The sequence below is a fragment of the Brassica napus genome, chromosome C4 (assembly GCF_020379485.1).
Source record: "Brassica napus cultivar Da-Ae chromosome C4, Da-Ae, whole genome shotgun sequence".
NCBI lineage: Eukaryota > Viridiplantae > Streptophyta > Magnoliopsida > Brassicales > Brassicaceae > Brassica > Brassica napus.
In genome coordinates this window covers 12,804,718-12,826,678 of record NC_063447.1, presented here as the reverse complement: position 1 = coordinate 12,826,678, position 21,961 = coordinate 12,804,718, and the positions used below count along the sequence as shown (strand labels likewise).

At 34.7% G+C, this 21,961-nt stretch overlaps 2 protein-coding genes and 1 pseudogene across 4 annotated transcripts; 1 reads left to right on the top strand and 2 right to left on the bottom strand.

Moving 5' to 3' along the window:
- Positions 1 to 58: 58 nt before the first annotated feature.
- On the bottom strand, positions 59 to 4,590 carry LOC106440490 (glutamate receptor 3.7). Of its 2 annotated transcripts, none has more exons than XM_013882174.3 (8): positions 4,469 to 4,590; positions 4,245 to 4,336; positions 3,627 to 3,986; positions 1,818 to 3,163; positions 1,455 to 1,729; positions 1,337 to 1,368; positions 782 to 1,191; positions 59 to 707 (listed from the first exon to the last, which is right to left on the bottom strand). In XM_013882174.3, exons 3-8 carry the CDS (start codon positions 3,886 to 3,888, stop codon positions 246 to 248), a joined length of 2,787 nt encoding a protein of 928 aa, XP_013737628.2. In that variant the 5' UTR covers positions 3,889 to 3,986; positions 4,245 to 4,336; positions 4,469 to 4,590; the 3' UTR covers positions 59 to 245. The 2 variants fall into 2 exon arrangements, with proteins under 2 accessions (XP_013737628.2, XP_013737629.2); XM_013882175.3 differs by having other exon boundaries at positions 1,839 to 3,163; positions 4,469 to 4,588.
- Positions 4,591 to 8,526: 3,936 nt separating this feature from the next.
- LOC106440491 (NEDD8-activating enzyme E1 regulatory subunit AXL) lies at positions 8,527 to 15,571 on the top strand. 2 transcript variants are annotated; one of them, XM_048754160.1, is made up of 17 exons: positions 8,527 to 8,709; positions 8,799 to 9,379; positions 10,031 to 10,077; positions 11,846 to 12,059; positions 12,132 to 12,304; positions 12,396 to 12,559; positions 12,970 to 13,080; positions 13,171 to 13,250; positions 13,399 to 13,549; positions 13,649 to 13,742; positions 14,017 to 14,105; positions 14,225 to 14,298; positions 14,369 to 14,531; positions 14,622 to 14,707; positions 14,811 to 14,894; positions 14,964 to 15,147; positions 15,237 to 15,571. In XM_048754160.1, the coding sequence occupies exons 4-17, from the start codon at positions 11,992 to 11,994 to the stop codon at positions 15,318 to 15,320; spliced, it is 1,605 nt and encodes a 534-aa protein (XP_048610117.1). In that variant the 5' UTR covers positions 8,527 to 8,709; positions 8,799 to 9,379; positions 10,031 to 10,077; positions 11,846 to 11,991; the 3' UTR covers positions 15,321 to 15,571. The 2 variants fall into 2 exon arrangements, with proteins under 2 accessions (XP_048610117.1, XP_048610118.1); XM_048754161.1 differs by lacking the exon at positions 10,031 to 10,077.
- Positions 15,572 to 15,600: 29 nt separating this feature from the next.
- LOC106442637 lies at positions 15,601 to 19,974 on the bottom strand (annotated as a pseudogene).
- Positions 19,975 to 21,961: the final 1,987 nt, after the last annotated feature.

Genomic DNA, 21,961 nt, shown 5'->3' with positions numbered 1-21,961 from the left:
TTGAGATGATAAACACTGTTTGTTTCTTAAATGAACAACAAAGGTTCTACAAAGCTACTCAACTCGAAAATCTATATATATAGCTATATAATCATGGTAATAATCATTGTCTCTTACCATTTTTTGTGTTGCTTAGTTACAATCATATCTAATGAACAAAGATTCAAATATTGATTGACTTACATCTTAGCTCATATCTAATTACAATACAATCTTCTTCCTATAAAGTGGAATTTTTTACGTAATCAAATTTGTCGTACCTCAGAATCAGCTTGAACTTCCACAACATGGGATGGGTTGTTGCTAGAGTCATCACTCCTGAACATTCTCTTGATAGCTTCTTCTTTCTCGTCCACAAATTCCACGAAACCAAACACCAATTCCCTTAACCGCATCGAAGGAGAAGAAGACCAAGACGCGAGCGGCAGCGAGCTTGTCCTCTCCATCCGTCTGTACCTCACGAACTGACGTATCATCCTGAGAACAAACACCAAAAATGCAGAGACCGTGATTGCAATGCAGGCAAGGTACAACCCTTTGAAGCTCTTGAGATGGAGCTGGTTTGGCTCTGGGTTCCAGTTTGATTTCTCTGCGCAACTCGTATTGCATAACCATCTCTTCCGAATCTCTTGCAGTTTTCTCGTCTCGGCGAGTTTCAAGATCGCTGTTGACATGTCTATAGCCAGTGGAGAGTCTCTCTTAAACGCCTGTTAAACAGAACGAAACCTCTCAATCTTTTTGTGATTGCTTGAAGCTCTTCTGATTTAAGAATAATACTTACAAATCCCCAACCACGGTGCATAAAGGGCTCTCCAACAATCTTGAAACCCGGCCGCTCCGCTAGAAACAGTTCAATGTAAGGGAGCTCGTCAACGATAGCGGCTACGCCTCCAAAATTGGTTGGTCCTAGCTTTAGAGCCCTTTCATACTCGTCAGTCGATTCAAGTGGGACCAGCCTAGACCGAGCCATGCCAAGACTGTAGGTTAAGTACTCTAAAGTGAACGTCCCAGACTGGTAACCGACAGGCACCTCACTTGCTCGCAAGCTGTCAATACCGGTAATGGCAGACGGAAGCTGTTGAACTGTGAGGATTGACGTGAGATTCGCTGTGTAGCTCGCGGTTAGAACCATTAATAGAAAGAGCCATACAATCATCACTAGTCTGGCTAAATTGCTTATCGTATCTTCCTCTGTTGACAGAACAGGATAAAACAGCAAGATCGCAGTTATTAGTTGATAGAGAAAAAAAACTAGAGACAAAGATCCAGAAATGTAACTCTATCAAACTTTGCTTGATGGTACTAAAGAAAGATGGATGAGACTGAGGCTACTCACGATTTCTCTTGAAAAGAGTTGAGAAGCTGAACCTGCAAGGACAAACCAAAGTAGAAAGATCAGAGAAAACTCCAATAATGAACTATCACGTTCAGTGAATATTACGAGCTGAACTTACAAGATCATTGTGATGAGTTGTCTCCGGGGTGGCCCTCTGAAATCTTCATTGATCCGATGTTCAAGGATCCACATGACTATGGCAATACAGAAGAATGAAGCTATAACAACGCACCATAACCCGATGGTGAAGGGTCTTAGAAAGATCCAAGTGGCATTGTCGTCGTTAGCCGGAATCACCACCACAAGGCCTGTGGACGCATATGGCTGCGAGAAATCTACTAATTTGGACCGGGTTGGGACTATTGCAATATCCCCAACAGCTGCATCATATACCTGAAAAGCAGAAGAATAAAAACCATTATCTCAGTAAGGGTTTCATAATGTTTAGTGATCTCTGAGGTTTTTCCAATCAGTTTCGTACACTTTTTATGTGGATACTTACACCATCCGCGACCATTTGAATCATCTGGTTGTAGTTAGGACTTGAACGGCCATCCCCGAATGACTCGAATACGTAAGGAACACTGTAGGGGACGAACTTCAATGCTTCAGTGAAGATGTCGATGCATAATCCTTTGATACGATGGCTACTGTTATTTTCCTCGGTCACAAACTCGACAAAGCTCACTCTTTTTGGGATAACAATCTTCAATGGATTGGCGGCATCTGCAATGACCCAACCACGCGGCTTTTCACGCCCACCACCAGGCCAGGTTATGTTTCCAAGTTTTTCTTCAAAAGCAAAACCAGACTTGTTCCGTGTATGTCGCGTTTCTGGGGCTACGACCGAAAAGCCTCCATGTTTCGACCAGAAACCCACAGTATGAACACCTGTTCTGTCTACATTGATGATTTCGTAGTCACAGCCGATGACATTTCGACCAGAACCAAACTGAACTTGGCCGGCTATGCCAGTGAAGTTCACCTGCAGAAGCTTCTCAAGTAGCAGCTTCCCGCTGTTGAAAATTTTGACTCTCTCCAGGTGCAGTTTAGCTCCTTGTGCTTGAATTAACTTCTCGGAGTAAGAGAATGTTATACTGAGTCCCTCATTCAGCATTTTCTCGATGCCGTATGCAATCATCCACAGTGTATCATAGGCATGGAACGCGTAGGCATTCATTGATTTATTGCTCTTCATTTTATGTGTGAACTGGTGCATCTTTACCGATTCTGGGATGTGTTGACGAAGCCCCACTACTCCTTCAAGACGTTTTAAAGTACTACTGTCACTCACAGAAGAATCTAAGGTAACTGCGAGCCAGTCTGTGGCGAGCCACACATATTCATTGGTCATCATCTGCAGCTTTTGCACTATACTAAATATTCTGAGCGAAGGGTCGGGACCAAAATGGAGAATGTAGACTCGAGGACCGAGGGACTTGGATTTGTTCAACGCATTAGCAATTGATTTGTCATCAGAATGCACTGAGAGAGGCACTTTATAGGAAATTCTGGATCTTTTCTTGTAGAGCTCATCATCTAGTGCAGAAACTCCATTTCTTCCGAGCTCGTCATCTGAGTAAACTGATATCACCTCTTTCCATCCATGAAAACTGATAAGATCCACAAGGGCAGACATTTGGTGGGCATCATTAGGTGTAGTCCGGAGAAAGAAGGGAAATTGGAGGGCAGAGAGAGTTGGATCAGTTGCTGCAAATGAGACGAGAGGAAACTGGAGGCCTTTGGCAATATCTGACAGTGTATGAGCGACGGAGGATGAAAGTGGACCGATCATAGCCACCACTTCTTTCTCAAGCACTTCAAAAGCTGCAAAACAACAACCACTCGAATTAAGACCAGGCCAACGTTATGCTTCCAGTTACATGCATGACACACATGTTCTAGTAAGGAACAGTCTGTATTGGGTCAGAGGTTTACTATGTTCTATGTATTATTAGCATTTGAAGCCCAAATTATGCACCGACAAGAACAGATTCAAAACATGATTGTAATATTCCTTGTGTGAGATTATCAAAAGGTCACTTTAATGGTGCTCTTCTTTCACTAACTCTATTTGGTCCAGATGTTAGCTCCTACTGTGCATGTAGAAACTTGTGCGAATCGCCTTTGAGACAATAAAACGAGGACTAATCTACTTCAGACCAAAACTCTACACCACGCAAAGCCAAAAAGACTGTTTCTCCTAGATCGGAAAGATTCTAATGGGACCATTGATGAGGGTCACAAGTGTGTGAACACACAAAAAAGGCTAGAAGAAGAGTCATGGTACCTCCAAAGGACCCATGAAAGACATTGCAGGAAGAGTCCTTCATGAGTAACCTCAGTTCCGTATCTTTGAGGACACTTGTGTCAGCGTTCACGTCGGAGACAGCTGCCTCGAGAGCTACCTTTGCAGCTCTTCCGATAACCGAATCAAAAGTAAAAACAGCACCAAGGTTCACCACTTGAGGTCTTTGGCAACCCATTGGAACCACCAGAATGGCCACAATCAGTGCCGTTATAGCAACAGATGAATCAATGCCGAATCCCATGGAGGCAATGCAATCAAACTAAGGAACAGTTCAGCTAGTTTTGTGTAAAAACTATAACCATCTCTACTGATTCAATGAATAGGGACCAATCCACCAACCTAGTAAAAAAAAAACACAGAGAGATAGAGAGATAAAATAATCAAAGTAAGGTTCCCAATATTAACCTATAGAATCACTTTTATTACTGAGAAGGAGAAAACTGAATCAAGATCTCAGCAATCAAATGATCGAATCAAGATGAGAAATTAACTAAGAAAAAACCTGGAAGAAGAGTGTTTACCAATTAATCAATCAAAGAAAAGAAGCAAAGCGAAACAGAGACAGTAAAGAGTAAGAATAAAAGACAAAGCTTTTACCCGACAAGAATCATTTCAGCAGTGAGGATTTATCTTCTCTAGCAAGCTTGAGATTCTCTGTGGAATATATGCAAACACTTGGCAGGCATAATCTGGAAAAAAATGGAAATTTTACGACAAAGCAACGAATTACTTAACAGGAAATGTTTAAAAACCCCATAATTGGACAAGAGCCAGATTCCTAAAGAGAGAAAATAAAACAGAAACTTGAGACCGAATCACACCCAGAAAGTCATCTTCTTCTGCTTGTCGTAACAGATCGAATAGAAGAAAAAACGTGTGACTGGAGAGCTTCTTGTTTTGGTCAGAGACTCCGTGAAGTCCTATCCGTAGTGTACTGTCAACGCAGCCGTTCGTAAGTCGCGGGCCCCATTTCCGTAGGCCCACATAACGGCCCAATTATTAAGCTTTGATTAAGATTATTACTCTCATAGTATAGATAAAATATAATTGACATGTGTTAATCATTTTCTCTTTCAGTATTTTCCTTTAGCTAATTTACCAATATTATCAACTCAAGTTTAATATATCCCTCCATATTTTATTTTGTGCTATTTTTTTCTAATTAGGCATATAAGGGGATGATTGATTGTGGCTGTAGTTGCTCTGGACAGTTAAAATTTAGTCTAGAGATATATATGTCAATCAATCGAACTTTTTTTTCATTAAAAATTCACAGCAAAAAAATCTCATAAAAATCAAAATATGGTTGTAGAGAGCTTTATTTCCAGAGAAAAAAAGGAGTGCTTTAGAAAACTACAACAATGAAAGCTACAGATTAAATTTTACAACAATAAATATAAAGCTACAGCCCTTATCAATCATCCGCAAGATGTCACTTGGCAAGGCAAAAAAATGCAGTGGAAATCCCATAAAAAAATTTTGATTTAAAAAATATCCAAGTAAAATCAATTATTGTTACAACTGATGAGATTTTATCACTCCACTAATATTTAATTTTATGATGTGTACTAGGATAAGACTCGCGCCTTGCGCGAGATGAGAGTTAGATTTGAAAATTATTATGTATTTAACATTTTATATATACATTGCCTAAAATTGGATAAAACATGTTTAATATGTCGTATAATATGTTAAACACATGTAAAATTGATAAATCAAAGTAGTAAATCACCTGGTGCCGAGAAAAAAAATATAAATCTTCTTCTTATGCTAATCACATGGTGCGGAGACGGCATAAGCGGAACTTTGCTCTTCTTATTTCACTTTGGTTTCGATGTATCAAAATGTAAATCTTCTTCTCTGCTTTCCTTGTTTTTTTTTTTGCCAAGAAAACACAAAATAGACTATCTTGATAGTAACCAGTTAGAGAAAAAAAAAAATTTAAATCTTTTCGTGAATATGGACACAAAACAATTGAGAATACAAAGTTTTTTTTCTCAAAAGTAATAACCCTAAACACATACAATATGGTCCAGTTAAGAACGACAAACTAAAGCCCATTAATACACAAAATCAAGATCTTAGAAGCCGTTTTCAGTTAATCAAAACAGTTCATTCTATTCACAAAGTCAATCGATCTACTCTTCATGAGGTTTGACCCAAAGAATTTTGGTTTCTAATCATAAATATTAAACAATCAGGGTTTTGATCGCTAATATAGCTTGTTTTATTATGTTCTCATGGTTATATATCCCTCATCGCTAATTGTAGTTCAGCCATCGCCTGAGAATATTTGAAGACATGCAATAGAGAAGTAGTCTTTCTAGACATGTGAATGGTGAAGTTTCTATTTTTTTTTTGTCAGCAACATGGTAAAGTTTCTATTTATTCCTTTATTTTTTAAGTTTACCGAATTATTAAAACATAAACAGTTCTAATCTTTGGGTTTCGTTTTTTTTAAAACGTAGCAATCCTTTGGGAACCCAACTGAGTTTAAAAAAACAAATATGTTGAGAAGATTATTGAATCAGCCAATACTTCTCTCAAAGAGTTTGAGGTTCCCTTCATACATGCTTGGATGCTTCTTTAGGTAAACGCTACTTAGAATATGAAAAATCTAAGTGATACAATATGCCTGTGACAAAGTAGGTTTTTTTTTTTTTAATGTTTGTCTTCAGGGCTCAATTGTTGTCCCTGCAATACGCTCTCTATATTGCATAAGAGATATTCCACACAATAACATGGTTAGTTTCCTCTTTCTATTTTCTGAGATTGATTGATATAATTTGAATACTGGTTAATTAGTGTACGATTGATCTCCTGGTTAGTGACCACACTTAGTAAGTAGTAGTATAATTGTATGGATACTGAATAAAGCAAATATTTTATTTTCTAGAACAGTCTCTTAAAACATATAGAAAAAAAAATCCTTGTGAAACGCATATAAAAGAAACAAAAATAGAGGATGCTCTAAAACAAACTTCAAGTTTTACTGGATAATTAAAACTGAAAGCTTACACCAACTTTTTTGGAATACCTTCTGTATGGGTTCCTTGGAATCCTGAATACAAATAGATAACAAACAGTTACTAACAAATTATATACACAATCACACTTCCTCGATTAAGGAAAATGTAGGATGGTAGTACCTCATACCGAACGCTTGAATTACCATTAAAAACAAAACGCAGCCATGTTGCTTTATTTGGGTTTTTTTCTCTGGTATAGTGAATGAAGGAATGACTAACATCCTCCTTGGTTTATATAGGATCTACAATGGACTTATGGCAAATATATGTGTAATCGTAGGCAATAAATGGAATCGAATTAGCTTGTCAATCACTTTGAAATGGACTTCTAATATATTCTCTGTTTTTTTACAACATATATTCTCTGTTTTTTTTTACAACATATATTCTCTGTTACCATAGATAGGTCATTGATACAATATTCTCTATAAATGTAGGATTAAGTCACGCAATCAACATAAATGTTGACGATATATAAGGAATTTTGTGGCTTATAAATAATTACCCTTGTCAATACTAACCTAAATTAAAAAATGCATATCATACGTATTTAAGGGACGTACTTAGTAAACTATTAGTCTAGATACATTCCACGCCCAAATTCCATAAACCGGCATACAATAAGAATAATAATCAATAACTAAAAGATCATGGTTTAATCTGGTTCTTCTTCATCGAATTCATGCAAAAAAACCTTTAAAAAATATTGTTGTATGGAGAACAAACTTTCTCGCAAAAAAACATAAGGATGGATACATGAAAATTATGTTAATTTAACAAAGAACAATGTTTCAGTTAAAAAGGTATGTTTATGAACTGAGAACAATGTATTTGGTTCTGTGTAATTTTTTTTAAAAAAATTATTAATTCATTGTTCTTTCTATGTACTTTTGTCAATTTGATTGTTTAGAATGCATACGTAACATAGACAAAAAAAACCTTGAATATGGCTGTCATGCTAAATAGTGCAGGTGGCTGTGTTCACGTAATATTTTGGTCAAACTTCTCGGATTCAAGCAAATAAGGACCAACGATAATTTAAATTTTAATATAAGGTAATGTTCAAGAGGGAAGGACCAACGATGACTATATATGGTAATGACATTTGATGTAAATACTCTAGTAAAGAATGGATAGTTTAATATGTAGGCTGAGAGTGATTGTGGTGATGTCACCTCAGCATGACACCCTTGTAAATAACTTACACATTGAAGGTTTCTTTTTTAAAAATGTTCCTCCATTAATAAGAAAGAGATTATTTTACTAGATGCCAAGTTTCACAAACTGTTTACAATTAATATAAATATAAAGTATATTTTATATTTTTTTGAATCTATGTTAGTAGAATTTCTTATGATGTGTTTTCATGTAAACTAGCATTTGACCCGCGCGCCCACGCGGGTGTCATTTTTTATAAAAATGAATAGTTAAAATCTTTTAATACTATATATATATAATATATTTACTATATTACATATCTGTTTTAGAGTATCCCTATTTTTTTATGTTTTTTATATTTTAGAACGACCTCAACTTGTTTGTTAATGTTTAGCTACTGATTTTTTTTCTTAATGAGATTGTTTTTTTCCTACAATTGTGTGTGTTTAAAACTATTTATGTATGATTTAAAATAATATTATTTGTTGGTATATGTTTTGATAGATTAGGTTTATGTATAAATTTGTTGCAAAATTAAGTAGTTTGTATATGTTTAAATGTGATTTGATTATAATAATACATAAATAATATTAGGAATTGCTTTGATAATTAGTCTGCCGAAGAAAATAGAAATTGTCAAGCAAATCGGACCTCATATAATTTAAAGACCCAAGCCCAATTTTTCCAGAAAAAAAAACAGAAGAAGCTTACCCACTTTTCTTGTTCGAGAAACTTTTTGTTTTCTTATCTCTTTGTCTTCACCGGATACCGTGCTCAGGGATCTGATTTATGTCATGTGATCTAAGTGTTTTGCTATGTTTACACTATAATTAATCAGATGACTATTGCATCCTACAATCAGTTTTGACATAAAGGTTTGATTTTTTTTATTGAGGTTAACTTGAGTTTCTTCGTTTAGTTTCTTCTGAATATATTGTTTCTTTTGCTTTTTTTTTTCTTGTAGATTGTCTGAAGTTTCGAATACAAAGACATGAGATTATCTGAGCAAGTCTGATATAGATACTATCACGGAAAGAAACATCATGCATGTCTCAGATCAGCAACGAATCCGTTAAAACTTTTCAGTTTTTGGTTTTCTTCTGCTGACTGTTTTTAAATCTCTTTAGTTTACCCGTAACTGTTTCCAGGACAGGGTCTGAATTTTAGATAGATATATATTCTTCTTACACAAAGTAAAAAGAATGTAAGAAGAAACCGAAGAATAGATAGATAAAATACTGTTGATAACTTGTGTGATGATATGTTATTGATAGCCAGTGTTTATAAATCATGTTAAATTGAGTTCGTTTTTTTCTTGCTCTTGTTTGTGTAGTTTGGCATCTTATGTGGTTAAAACAGATGGTCATAATATTTTATAGAAACAATTAGTTGGAATCAATATTTTGGTTCATCTTTTATACCTCATAAACTGATATTAGACTTTTTTGAATGTTTGACATGCTACTGGACATTGTGAGAACACGTTCCAGGAATCCAGCTGCAAATGAGGACAACAACCTTCCCAAAATACATCAACAGAACACGGTTAGTAATTATTTACTATACTTATTAATTCATAAGATGAAACAATGTAGGACCATCAAAAATTAGTTATAAGATAGAAAGAACCCTGCCTTAATTATATAAGTTTGGTTTTAGCTTGTCAGAATGATGTACTTCTGGGTTTATGTTAATGATAGTTTTATATAAAATTAAAATTTAAAAACATAGCTTCAAGTGACCAAAGATAATTGAATATATTTGTCAAAAACAAAAGACAAAGAACATTATTTAAATGAATTTTGATTTTAAAAAAAAAACAATTTTGGTTCCTCCAAATTAAACAAATCTTCTTAAAGCACACGAACTGGCCAGCATTCTTCCACCAGCGCTATTTAGTTTGTTCCAAACTTGCAAAGAGCAATTATAAATTCCTACAGTTTGATTCTTAGTCTTTATACGACACGCATAAACAGTTAAACCAAAACAATAAATTATCATTTCCACTGAAAAGATATGCAAGTTAGTATCAAGAATAAATATTAGGATGTAATGTATAAAACAGAGTTTGAGAGAAATAACTATGTGTCAATCATACGGAAATGTTAACATCACTTAAGACTGAACCTGTCATAACAGTTTATGGGATTGTCATCTTGTATTGACGTTTGGTTGTTTGACATTGTCCACAAGCAGCAGAAATGGAAACGTTTAGATTGGTAGACCTGGCCATTCTCCTATAGGTAGGCCTCGTTGAACTTTGTGCATGTGACTTCTTTTGCAAGAATCATGGATCTTATTACCCTATAGTTAGTGAAAAGGGTTATATTAGATAATGGTTGACGAAAGTAGTGAATTGAAGTTTAGATTATGTTTACAAAAAAAACATACCAATTGATCGGTTAAAACCATCTCGAAGGAATCACCTCCAAAAGATGTGTTTTGCTTTCATGAATGCAAGCATTTAATATTGAACTCGCCATGAGTTTTTGAAAGGTCTGAGTTAGTTTAGAGGAGTAAAAGTAGTAATCTTAGAGATTTTTTTTTAGCTAAAATGATATGGTTTTCACACAGTAGGGATGATGTATATAGAGTTTGGTTCGGAATGGGTAGGTTAAATAGGATATTCTGACAAAATATTTTGTAGTTGTGATTAGAAGGAATAGAAAAGTGAATATACGTTTTTGAATTAATTAATTTTCTTTCCTTTAATATTTAATCATCATGATTTATAGAATATTCGCTTTTAAAGATTAGCCACCGTGATATGCAAGTTCTTGAAACATAATAATAAGATTTTTTTTTTGTTCAAAAGAATAATAAGATTATGTTAGCCGAGTGATATTGTATTAGTTAAGCGTAGAAATAGGTAAATTCCATTTCTGATTTAGTGCACCAATATATTCTAAAGATACTAACTGTAATATCTATAACTACAAATATTATCTATAGCGATTTAACATACTTATGTTTTGTCGGTTTTGCAAGAAGTTGGTTATGTCTATCAGATTACTTTCACCGGTTTATGTCTTTCAATTTAAGTTCGGTGGTTTTATTATTATGCTAAACGACAGTGCACAAGATCAGTGGCATTCTATTGTAATTTTTTAGGAAAAATTAAGGTTAAGTACTATTTGTACTTCTGTTTTAATAGATTAGATTGGACACATGATGGTTTTGCAATTAGTGAAACATCTTAATCTAGCAAATGTAAAACTATAATTTTATATCAATGATTTTTAGTTTATATATTATACATATATTTATAAATTATATACAGTAGAACCTCTATAAATTAATAATACTGAGACTTTGAAATTTTATTAATTTATAAAGATATTAATTTACAAAAGTTTCCTTATTTTTATTTTTTATTTTAAGATATATTTATTCTAAGATAAGAAAAATATTTGATTTTAGTGTATATACATTAATTGTTATTTTTGTTTTTTGAAATTTGACATTTCTATTATTTTATTATGTTATTTGGTGTATATAATATATATTGTCTAGGACTTAAATGTGGTTTTAAATATAATATTACTAAATTTCATCAAAATATATTAAATGTTAAGAAAATATAAAGATAATACCAATGTGAATATAAAATAATAATATAATAATAATAATAATATAATAATATGTTATGACTTATATAAAATATGTATCCATATAAATTATTAATTTATACTTTTAATAGGACTATATATTTATATATATTTTTTTAAAAAAATATTATCTTATTATTTTATCGATTTGTGTCAAATTTTAAAGCGAAGGACCGACGAAATTTATTAATTTATAGAGATTATTAATTTATCGAGTATTAATATATAGATGTTCTAGTATATATTATTTTGCGAATAATTAAGTATGTGTGACTATAATTAATTAACTCCTCCTTTGAGGGAAATATTATTATTTTAAATAGGTGTAACCATTTTAACTATATTTTAATAAATTCCTCTAAAATATTTTTTTTGGGGTCAACTTTTCTCTAAATATTGTTAGATTACGGAATTAAGAAAAGAAAAGAGGCAACTTGGCAGAAGATTCTCATAAAGCCTCAAAACCTTGTTCTTTCTCCCACTACACCTCTTTTGCCTCTTGGAGTCTCTCTCTCTGTAGCTGAGAAGCGAACCACTGAAGAACCCTTCATGGAAAAGGACGAGCAAGAACCAACAATGTCTGAGCCCACGAAAACCAAGTACGATCGCCAACTCAGGTAACCCCTCAAACCCTCGACTTCTCCAACATCCGATCGCTCCAAGTCTTCATCTTTCGCCCCTAATCGCAGGATCTGGGGAGAAGTAGGTCAAGCGGCTCTTGAAAACGCGAGCATCTGTTTGCTTAATTGTGGCCCTACTGGCTCAGAAGCCCTCAAGAATCTCGTTCTTGGTGGAATCGGAAGCATCACCGTCGTCGACGGATCCAGAGTTGAAATTGGAGACCTTGGCAACAACTTCATGGGTATTTACTCTATTCTCTTCCTTGCATCGCAATGTGTGTATTCTTCTTTCGTGCGTTGAGAACTTACTTTGGCGTATTTGATGATTGAAAGTGGATAAGAAGAGTGTTGGTGAGTCAAAAGCCAAGACTGTATGTGCCTTTCTTCAGGAGCTTAACGATGCTGTGAGGGCTCACTTTGTTGAGGAGAATCCGGATTCTTTGATTCTCACAGACCCGTCTTTCTTCTCTCAGTTCACTCTCGTTATTGCCACGCAGGTAACGAATGAAAAGATGTGTCCTTGCTCCTTAAGCATGTTTAATCTTCTCTTACAAGAAAGTGGGTGCAATTTAGACTGCAAAGTTTTAGTTTTTATGGTCCTTTGGGGTCTTTCAGCTTGAGAGTTTGATAATGGTTTGTTTTCTTTCAGCATGTTTGACCTCTCTTACAAGAAAGTTAGTTTTTGATGGACCATCGTTAGGATAAACCCTTTGGGATCTCTCAGCTTGAGAGTTTATATTCTAAATCAGAGAGCGCACTGATGTATACTTCCTGTCTTTGCATTGGCCATCTATGATAAGTCACAGATCTTATCTTTAGGATTAGTATGCATGATAGTTTCTACGTCGAGATTTTGTTTTTAGATTGAAACAGCTTTTCTTATTAGTTGGCCATGTGTTGATTGTAGCTAGTGGAAGACTCAATGGTGAAACTAGATAGAATCTGCCGAGAAGCAAATGTCATGCTGGTTTTTGCTCGCTCCTATGGCCTTACTGGCCTTGTTCGTATCAGTGTAAAGGTAAGCTTATGTGCCTTGTTCGTATCAGTGTTGACTGTTGAGCATTTTTCATGGTTAGTCTGCTAAGTCATATCTTTACTCGCATATCAGGAGCACACCATCATCGATTCGAAGCCTGATCATTTTCTTGATGATCTCCGCTTGAATAATCCCTGGCCTGAACTCAAGAGGTACACTGCTTCAGTCTACTCGGTCATTTTGTTGTTTTAGCATCCTTTTACCTTGTGAAGTGATTTGTACGTGATATGGAGTTTCGTTTTACTCAAATTGTGAATTGATGACGATGATATGGAAACTTAATGATTCAATGACCGGCAGGTTTGTGGAGACCATTGATCTAAAGACACCAGATCCCATCGCTCATAAGCACATTCCTTACGTGGTCATTCTTGTCAAGATGGCTGATGAATGGGCTAAAACTCATAGTAGCAACCTTCCCTCGACCAGGGAAGAGAAAAGGGAGTTTAAGGTATCCGTACTTCCTGTAACTAAGCAAACATTTAGCAAAGATTTACTCGTCTTGTGAGTCCCTGTTCTAATCTATTCCTTTTTCCTTTTTAAATCTTAGGATTTAGTTAAGTCCAAGATGGTATCGATGGATGAAGATAACTACAAAGAAGCTGTTGAAGCCACTTTCAAAGTTTTTGCTCCTCGAGGAATCAGTGAGTGTATACATCTTCCTTGCCATTAGATCTGCCGTTTCTATACAATATATGTTGGATATAATGGAACTGGTAGGACTTTCAACTATCTTCATGACTATGATTAATTGCTAATCGTTCCATATGCCTCTTGATGCATATGCATAATATAGCATTTAGCATTACAGTTAATATGTGAAGTCAGTTTTTTAGTAGTTACCAGAAAAAGGTTTCCGAGTCTCATTTCTATATTTCTCATATCGAACCAACCCTGGTTTTTTTTTTAATAATCCAGGCAAAGAGATCCAAGAAATTATTGATGATCGTTATGCTGAAGTTGGCTCAAACTCCTCAGCTTTTTGGGTAATGGTAGCAGCTCTCAAGGTTAGTAACTGGAAAATAGTTGAGAGCGTGTGTTGGGATTTTAGTTTATTAGATTAATTCTATGATATATGTTGGTTTCTTTTGCTTCTCATGGATATGATTGTATGGATCACCTGCAGGAGTTCGTTTCAAATGAAGGTGATGGGGAGGCACCACTTGAAGGTTCCATGCCCGACATGACATCTTCCACAGAGTTAGTTCTCCTGTTCTTTCGATTCAGAGGAGGGCTGATATTAATCTATAGCTGTATTTATCTTTTGCAGGCATTACATCAATTTGCAGAAAATCTACCATACAAAAGCTGAAGATGATTGTCTATCCATGGAGCAAAGAGTGAAAGACATTCTAGCTAAAGTTGGTCGAGATCCAAGTAGTATCTCAAAACAAACTATCAAGAGCTTTTGCAAGAATGCAAGAAAACTGAAGGTGAGAATGCTGGAACTTCTTGTACTGTTGGTGTATGATTAGAACCGATTGCATATTAGAGTAAAAAGCATTGGGATATGAAACTTGTAGGTATGCAGATATCGTATGATAGAGGATGAGTTCAGCAATCCTTCTGTAACGGAACTACAAAAGTGTTTGGCTAGTCAGGATTACAGGTGCGAATGTCTTTGTCCAAATTGATCTTTTCCATAGTACTAGAGGAGTATGTTGTTGTTAGCTTTGGAGGCTCTTACCACTTGTTCTGTTTACCTCTCGCAGTAGCGCAATTGGATTTTATATTCTTCTTAGAGCTGTTGATAGATTTGCTGCGACCTATAACAAGTTTCCTGGACAGTTTGATGGGTAAGAGTTGTTATTTTATCCTGAGCAATTTGGCGTTGTCATTCTATTATTGACATATCGATTTTGCAGTGGAGATATAGAAGAGGACGCATCTCGGTTAAGAACTATTGCCCCGAGTGTTATTAACGAAATGGGTTGTGACGGCTATGAACTTCCGGAAGAACTTTGCAATGAGATGTGCAGATTTGGCGCTGCAGAGCTTCATGTGGTCGCTGCTTTCATCGGAGGAATCGCATCTCAAGAAGTAATCAAGGTTCGACTTATATCCCTGCCTCGCAAGATGGGTGATTTTGAAGCTAGACACGTCTTACCTTTTTATGTCTTTTTCCAAATGTTTTGCAGCTCATCACGAAGCAGTTTGTACCAATGTTGGGAACTTTCGTTTTCAACGGCATTGATCACAATTCTCAGTCATTGACATTATAGAAGATTCTTATTAGAGACTACTGGTGGCTACTGACAACTCCAACTTCACTTTTATCCTCGACTCGAGTTGTGAAATGGTACTTTAAATACAGTAGTTTGGAGTTTTCATTTCTGCCATTGCACCAGACTGATTAGATCTCATTTCTCCATATAACAATTTGGAATTCCTGATGAAATGTATGTTTTGATTCTTGAGCCGCGGTTTCAAAACCGAAGAGCTCGTGTTACATATTAGCCTTATTTCTTACTGATTGGTAACGCTAAATCATATGCTATCGTCTCCAAAGTAAGGTCAAAAGACCAGATTGTTAACTTAAACAAAGTGCAGAGGTCTACAAAAGAATACAACAAGCAACTGACTAGACTTGTCTTGTGGTTGATAACAAAATTGGCAAAAGAACAGAGACGTAACCGAAACAGACAAAGCTACAAGGTTTTGGGTTACTCGGCTGAGTGTCTCTTTGAGGGATTATAAACGCTGAATTCGCCAAAGTCTCTCCGGCCACTGGCAACAAAACAATCAAACCTTTGTAAAGAACCAAGGTCCAAACAATATTTGCTTTTGACACCAAAGTTGTCTGTCTTTGGTTTTAAGTATTGCTGTGACTAACATTCCAACCACCAGGGAAATGGCGAGGATAAACAGTATCAACAAACACTTGTCTCCATCTTTGGCAGAAATCCCGAACACCATCCTCTCCATGTTCCCTTAAGAGATACTCCACAACCTGTTTCCCGTGCGGTCCATGTCCTAGCAAGGAGAGTTTCGAGTTCTCTTGGTGCGGCATATTTCCATTACACTGAGTATCATTTAGCTCTTGAGCTCCATCTCCTCCACTATCATCTGTAACAACTATCCTACTTTCTTCATTCATATCTTTCTCAGAATCTCCAGGAGCTTCCTCACCACGTTCTTCAACTGAAGAAGATACAAAACTGTTTGCATCAGTATCTGTGGGCAATACAATAATAGATCATATTATTCATTAGCCTTTATCAAACAAAACCATGACAACATTATATATCATATGATTACCATTGCTACTGTTTTCTTTTTTGTCCATATGAGCAACCTCTGCAGAATATTTGAAAGGGACACCTTTCTTTCTTTCCAGTTTTCGTCTCTCGTGAGGACTCAACCCAATGAGTAAAGCTCTCTCCAAATCTTCTTCAGATATGTCCCGTCCCCCATAATACATCTTTACAGTCTACATATCAGAATATTTTGTTTATATCAACTGCTTGAAATGATATGAATGATATGATCCATTTCATTACCTGCAACAACTCCTCACGGCGACTAGATGGCATTCTATTCCCATGTCGCAACAGCGCCATTGCAGCCGTTCTAAGATGCAACGGAGAGACACCAACCTCCTCAACGTTACCCCTTGATTCATCACACTCCACAGAAGATGCTGCTTCTCTTGAATCCACTACCCTACGAACAAAAAGAGGGATCCCAAACTCTGTAGCCACTTGCTTCTTGTACCTCTCTGCGGCAGCATGCGCCACTTCATGACAATCCACACAAAGCAGAACTATATCATGAGACCTGTGACTTTTCAAATGCTCCGGAAAATGAACTCTGTAGCAGGAAGGTATGATCCTGTAACGCAGATAGTGATTCCCTTCACCACATCCAACGCATATGTTCTTCTTTGTCTGAATGTAAAAGTCATTCCCTTCATCTTCCGGACGTCCTTTAGGTTCGAACAAAAGTATTATCGCAGGTGGTTCTTCTTCAACTAGCTTCGCAAGACCACGGTTCATATACCATTCAAGTTTTTTTCTGTCGCAGTAACATAGCAACCGTCCATCGTTTGCGTATATTCTACAGTTGTGATAAACAGGAGCCTTGCATGAGAACTTCTTGACGAAAAGATCTCTAGATGACTTCCGAGTGAACTGCTTTAAGTTCTTTCTATGTCCGTTTTTCTTGGGAGCTGAGTGGACGCCGAGCTTTGTCTTCAAGTTTATCAGAAGTGAGTAGTTGAAGACAGAAACTGGACATGTTCCATCTGTGCCCAAACATTTATCAAGAACAAGTGGTAAAAGAGCATCCAGCTTAGCTAACTTGTTGTCCCGAGTCATTTGATAGATATCATCCAAATGACTACAAACAACAGAAGATGGAGATTGAATAGACGAAGACTCTATAGCCAAATCAGCTTGAGCTATCGAATGATATACTTCCTCAGCTGTTGTTGATTTCTGACAGGCAAGAGCAATTATAGCTTGGTCTGACAGAACATAGCGAGTGCTTTCATCATGAATCCTTGCCTGAAAAAAGAGATATGTTGATTGGCATTACAATAAGGGAAACTGTCTTGCAGCTACAACATCCACTAAGACTTTAGTTTACCATTAAGTCTCTCCATGCACAAAGTTCCCTTACAAGCTCCTGAAACTGAAAGGCGAACATCATCAACCCCATGCTTTGATATCTAATACACATAATGAAGTGAGAGTGAAGTATGTACCTCTGCATCCAAGGAGATGGAAGAGTTATCTCCATAGCCGTTTAAATGACGATAAATTAATGAGGAAGCAGCAGCACTCCCAGGAAAATCTTCGGTTTCTTTCGTGCACAACTGTAAACAGATTATGTTTGATCGTCTACTAGCCTCCAGAAGAAAATGGATTTTATCATCCGGGCTAGATGAACCTTCTGATACATTAATATTTTAGAATATGGTTCTTTAAAATCATGTTCTTCTTGAATTATAGTTGACATGATCTCCCGGTTAGCCTTACTCTTACAGCATATACAAAAAAAAATGGTGATCTATAGTATTAGATGCCTACCAATGCCTCGCTGTGTGAGCTCAGCAGTCAACTTATCAGCAATATAGAGTAGATAGTGTGCATCTGTTCTGGCGTATTGCACCATCTCTTCGGACAGTGGACGCTGTCTCCAATCTTCACGCTTCATAAGTTTAGCAAATATGAGGACTGGAGAAAACAGGACGAAGTATACTCATTGCATCATGTAACGCAATCGTATCCACCAAAAAATCCTCCTCGTGTAGAAATCTGCAAAAGAAATATATCAAATTAACAAACCTAACATTAAACTTTTTTAAAACGATCTTTAGCACTTACCTGAATCAAAGCAGTGAAACCAAGAAACGATCGCAAACTATGTTGCTCAGTATCAACTCCAAAGACTTTTTCTTTAGCCAATGTCTCTGCAAGCTTCTTCAATTCAGACTCCGTCTCAACCCACGCATAAGAACCACTCATCTCCAGTGAACACTCTCCTCTCAGAAACTCAACTTCATCAAGACAAGGATTCTCTAACAAGACAGTTATCTCAGTTTCGTACGTATGAGAGTTGTTAGGTTTCTCTGCATTGGTTTCGAATACAAACATTAGAAATCAAAAACACACATAACCACATTCAATAATCAAATCCACCTAATGAGGAAGAAGACACGTCGTCAAGCTTCTTCATGTGTTTGAAACCAGAGTAAGAGTTATCCGCAAGAACACGTTTGAAGCCGAACTGTGGTTTGGTCTCTGAATGGAGATAACACGAGCTCGGAGAAGATGTCTGCTTCCTACCGTGGCGGCGCCGCCGATACTCCGCCACGAGCAGAACTGTCGCCGCCACAAGAGAGGCTACGGTAATTACGATTCTGACTTTTTCTTTGACCTCCATGAATGTATCTTCGAATCTCAAACTGTTCGTTACTGTTTGTTTTGAGCAAACACTTGCGGCAGTTCGGTCTTAATTTTTTTTTTTTTTTTTTTATCAACATTCGGTCTTAATTCTTAAAACCTTTTTTCACTTTCAATCTCTCATTGTTGAGATCTTGACACGTGTTCAAGTCTTAGGCCCGTGCAGATTACGTGTCTTGGGTTATAAACTAAACGGCCCATTAAAACTGAAGCCACATGTGTTTGGTTGGCCCGAAAATCTCCAAAAGTCTTACAACTTTATGAATTCAAAACACTTGTATCCCTATGTATTATATTAGCAGACAGATGCAAGATATGGTGTGAAAGCCTCCTGGTCCGGTGATCTGATAGTTCACTAATGTTTCTACAGTACGAAGTATGGTTCCAAATCGGAAAAGACAAATTATTGTAAATTAATGGAAAAAATATTTATAAGATGTCTTCAAATGTAAAAAAAATGTTATGTGGAATTTTATAAGGTGGTTCGTTGCTTAGACGTGAATTTTCGTAAATTTGTAAAATTGTCTTATCGTTTATTTAATATTTTTTATAGTTTGTAAGAACGTAATTAATCAATGTTAAAAAAATATGAGAGTGAGATTAATTGATCCTTGAGCCTTGACTTATATCACCACAAGAAGTCCATACATTTTGAAGTTTAGTGCTAAGCTCTCTTTAGTCTTTACACAAATGAAATGGACATCTCATGGAACACCATTAGTAACTAAAAGTAATATCCGATCCAGATGGGTACAAAATAAATAAATAAATGTATGCGAATGCCAAATGTCTATATCAACATGTTGACGCAGATATGGAAATATGTTAGATACGACAAATCCAGCATTAATAAATACAGTTGAAGGAATTCGGGGCCATTGGCACTGAGAGGTGAGTGTTTATGGTTAGTTTATGGGCCTTCACTTATTATTTATTTATATCAATGGACTCCATACCTGTTAGGTTTCATAATTACTGAGTCACTAGGATAAGACCTGCGCTCTTGCGCAGGGTGAGTTTATTTATATATATATTATCGATAGTTTTTTTTATATATGTGATCATTTTATTTATATATATATAATATTTTTTGTTGTTATTATATAATTTTTTTCCGATGGATCGGATCAATTTTTATTAAAAATAATGGAACAAAACTATAATTAATACATCATGGATTGATCGGATTGGACATTAAACAAATTATAACATAAAAACCTTATTTTTTTCATCGAACACATTCTTGAAAAAAGTGAACAGTATTGTTTTCACAATTGAATTATTTTGACTTTTATCTTCCATATGGTTTTGAAAGCTTTCAAATCAACCATCGAATTGATACATGTCATTTTAATGTTTTTAGTCGTCTACTTAAGGAAAACTTACATTTTTGTAATTTAAAGTCATTTTAAAAAATTCAAAATATAACATCTAAGAAAAAATCTAACATATAAGAAAAATCTAACATATAAGGTGTCCTCATTTTTGTATTTTAAAGTCGTTTTTTAAAAAAAAAATAACATATAAGGTTTCCTCATTTTTGTAATTTAAAGTCATTTTAAAAAATTCAAAATATTACATATAAGAAAAAATCTAATTTTTTATTATATGGTTAATGTGATTGTTTATTTTTTTTAATAATATAAAATTAAACAAAATGAAGGAGGATGCAAAAATTGTTATCAAATCTTTATTATTCATAATCATTAATTACCATATATATGTAAATCATATTAGGTAATTTCGTAGCTTTTATTTAGAGAACGAATATACACTTCTTATATTTTAGGTTAATATAATGTTCTCTAGTGGACATTAAACAAATTATGACATAAAAACCTTATTTTTTCCTCGAACACAATTTTGAAAAAGTGAATAGTATTGTTTTCACAGTTGAATTATTTTGATTTTTAACTTACATATGGTTTTGAAAGCTTTCAAATCAATCATCGAAATGATACATGTCATTTTAATGTTTTTAGTCGTATACTTAAGGAAAACTTACATTTTTGTAATTTAAAGTTGTTTTAAAAAATTCAAAATATAACATATAAGAAAAAATCTAACATATAAGATGTCCTCATTTTTGTATTTTAAAGTCGTTTTTAAAAAAAAAATAACATATAAGGTTTCCTCATTTTTGTAATTTAAAGTCATTTTAAAAAATTCAAAATATAACATATAAGAAAAATCTAATTTTTTATTATATGGTTAATGTGATTGTTTATTTTTTTTAATAATATAAAATTAAACAAAAATGAAGAACGATGCAAAAATTGTTATCAAATCTTTATTATTCATAATCATTAATTGTCATATATATGTAAATCATATTAGGTAATTCTGTAGCTTTTATTTAAGGAAAGAATACACACTTCTTATATTTTAGGTTAATATAATGTTCTCTAGTGGACATTAAACAAAATATAACATAAAAACCTTATTTTTTCCAGCGAACACATTTTTGAACAAAGTGAACAGTATTGTTTTCACAGTTGAATTATTTTGACTTTTATCTTCCATATGGTTTTGAAAGCTTTCAAGTCAACCATCGAATTGATACATGTCATTTTAATGTTTTTAGTCGTATACTTAAGGAAAACTTACATTTTTGTAATTTAAAGTCTTTTTTAAAAAAATCAAAATATAACATATAAGAAAATTCTAACATATAAGAAAAATATAACATATATGGTGTCCTCATTTTTGTATTTTAAAGTCGTTTAAAAAAAATATAACATATAAATGTTTTCTCATTTTTGTAATTTAAAGTCATTTTAAAAAATTCAAAATATAACATATAAGAAAAAATCTATTTTTTTTATTATATGGTTAATGTGATTGTTTAAGTTTTTTTAATAATATAAATTTAAACAAAAATGAAGAAAGATGCAAAAATTGTTATCAAATCTTTATTATTCATAATCATTAATTCCCGTATATATGTAAATCATATT

Bases quoted from the DNA above. Each gene is read 5' to 3' on its own strand.
- LOC106440490 (XM_013882174.3), bottom strand. From the start codon at position 3,888: ATGGGATTCGGCATTGATTCATCTGTTGCTATAACGGCACTGATTGTG. The intron at 1,369-1,454 runs GTAAGTTCAGCT...TTGTCCTTGCAG, and splicing joins CAACTCATCACAATGATCTT to GTTCAGCTTCTCAACTCTTT. The intron at 1,192-1,336 runs GTGAGTAGCCTC...TTCTGTCAACAG, and splicing joins AACTCTTTTCAAGAGAAATC to AGGAAGATACGATAAGCAAT.
- LOC106440491 (XM_048754161.1), top strand. From the start codon at position 11,992: ATGGAAAAGGACGAGCAAGAACCAACAATGTCTGAGCCCACGAAAACC. The intron at 13,081-13,170 runs GTAAGCTTATGT...CTCGCATATCAG, and splicing joins TTGTTCGTATCAGTGTAAAG to GAGCACACCATCATCGATTC. The intron at 13,743-14,016 runs GTGAGTGTATAC...TTAATAATCCAG, and splicing joins TTTTGCTCCTCGAGGAATCA to GCAAAGAGATCCAAGAAATT.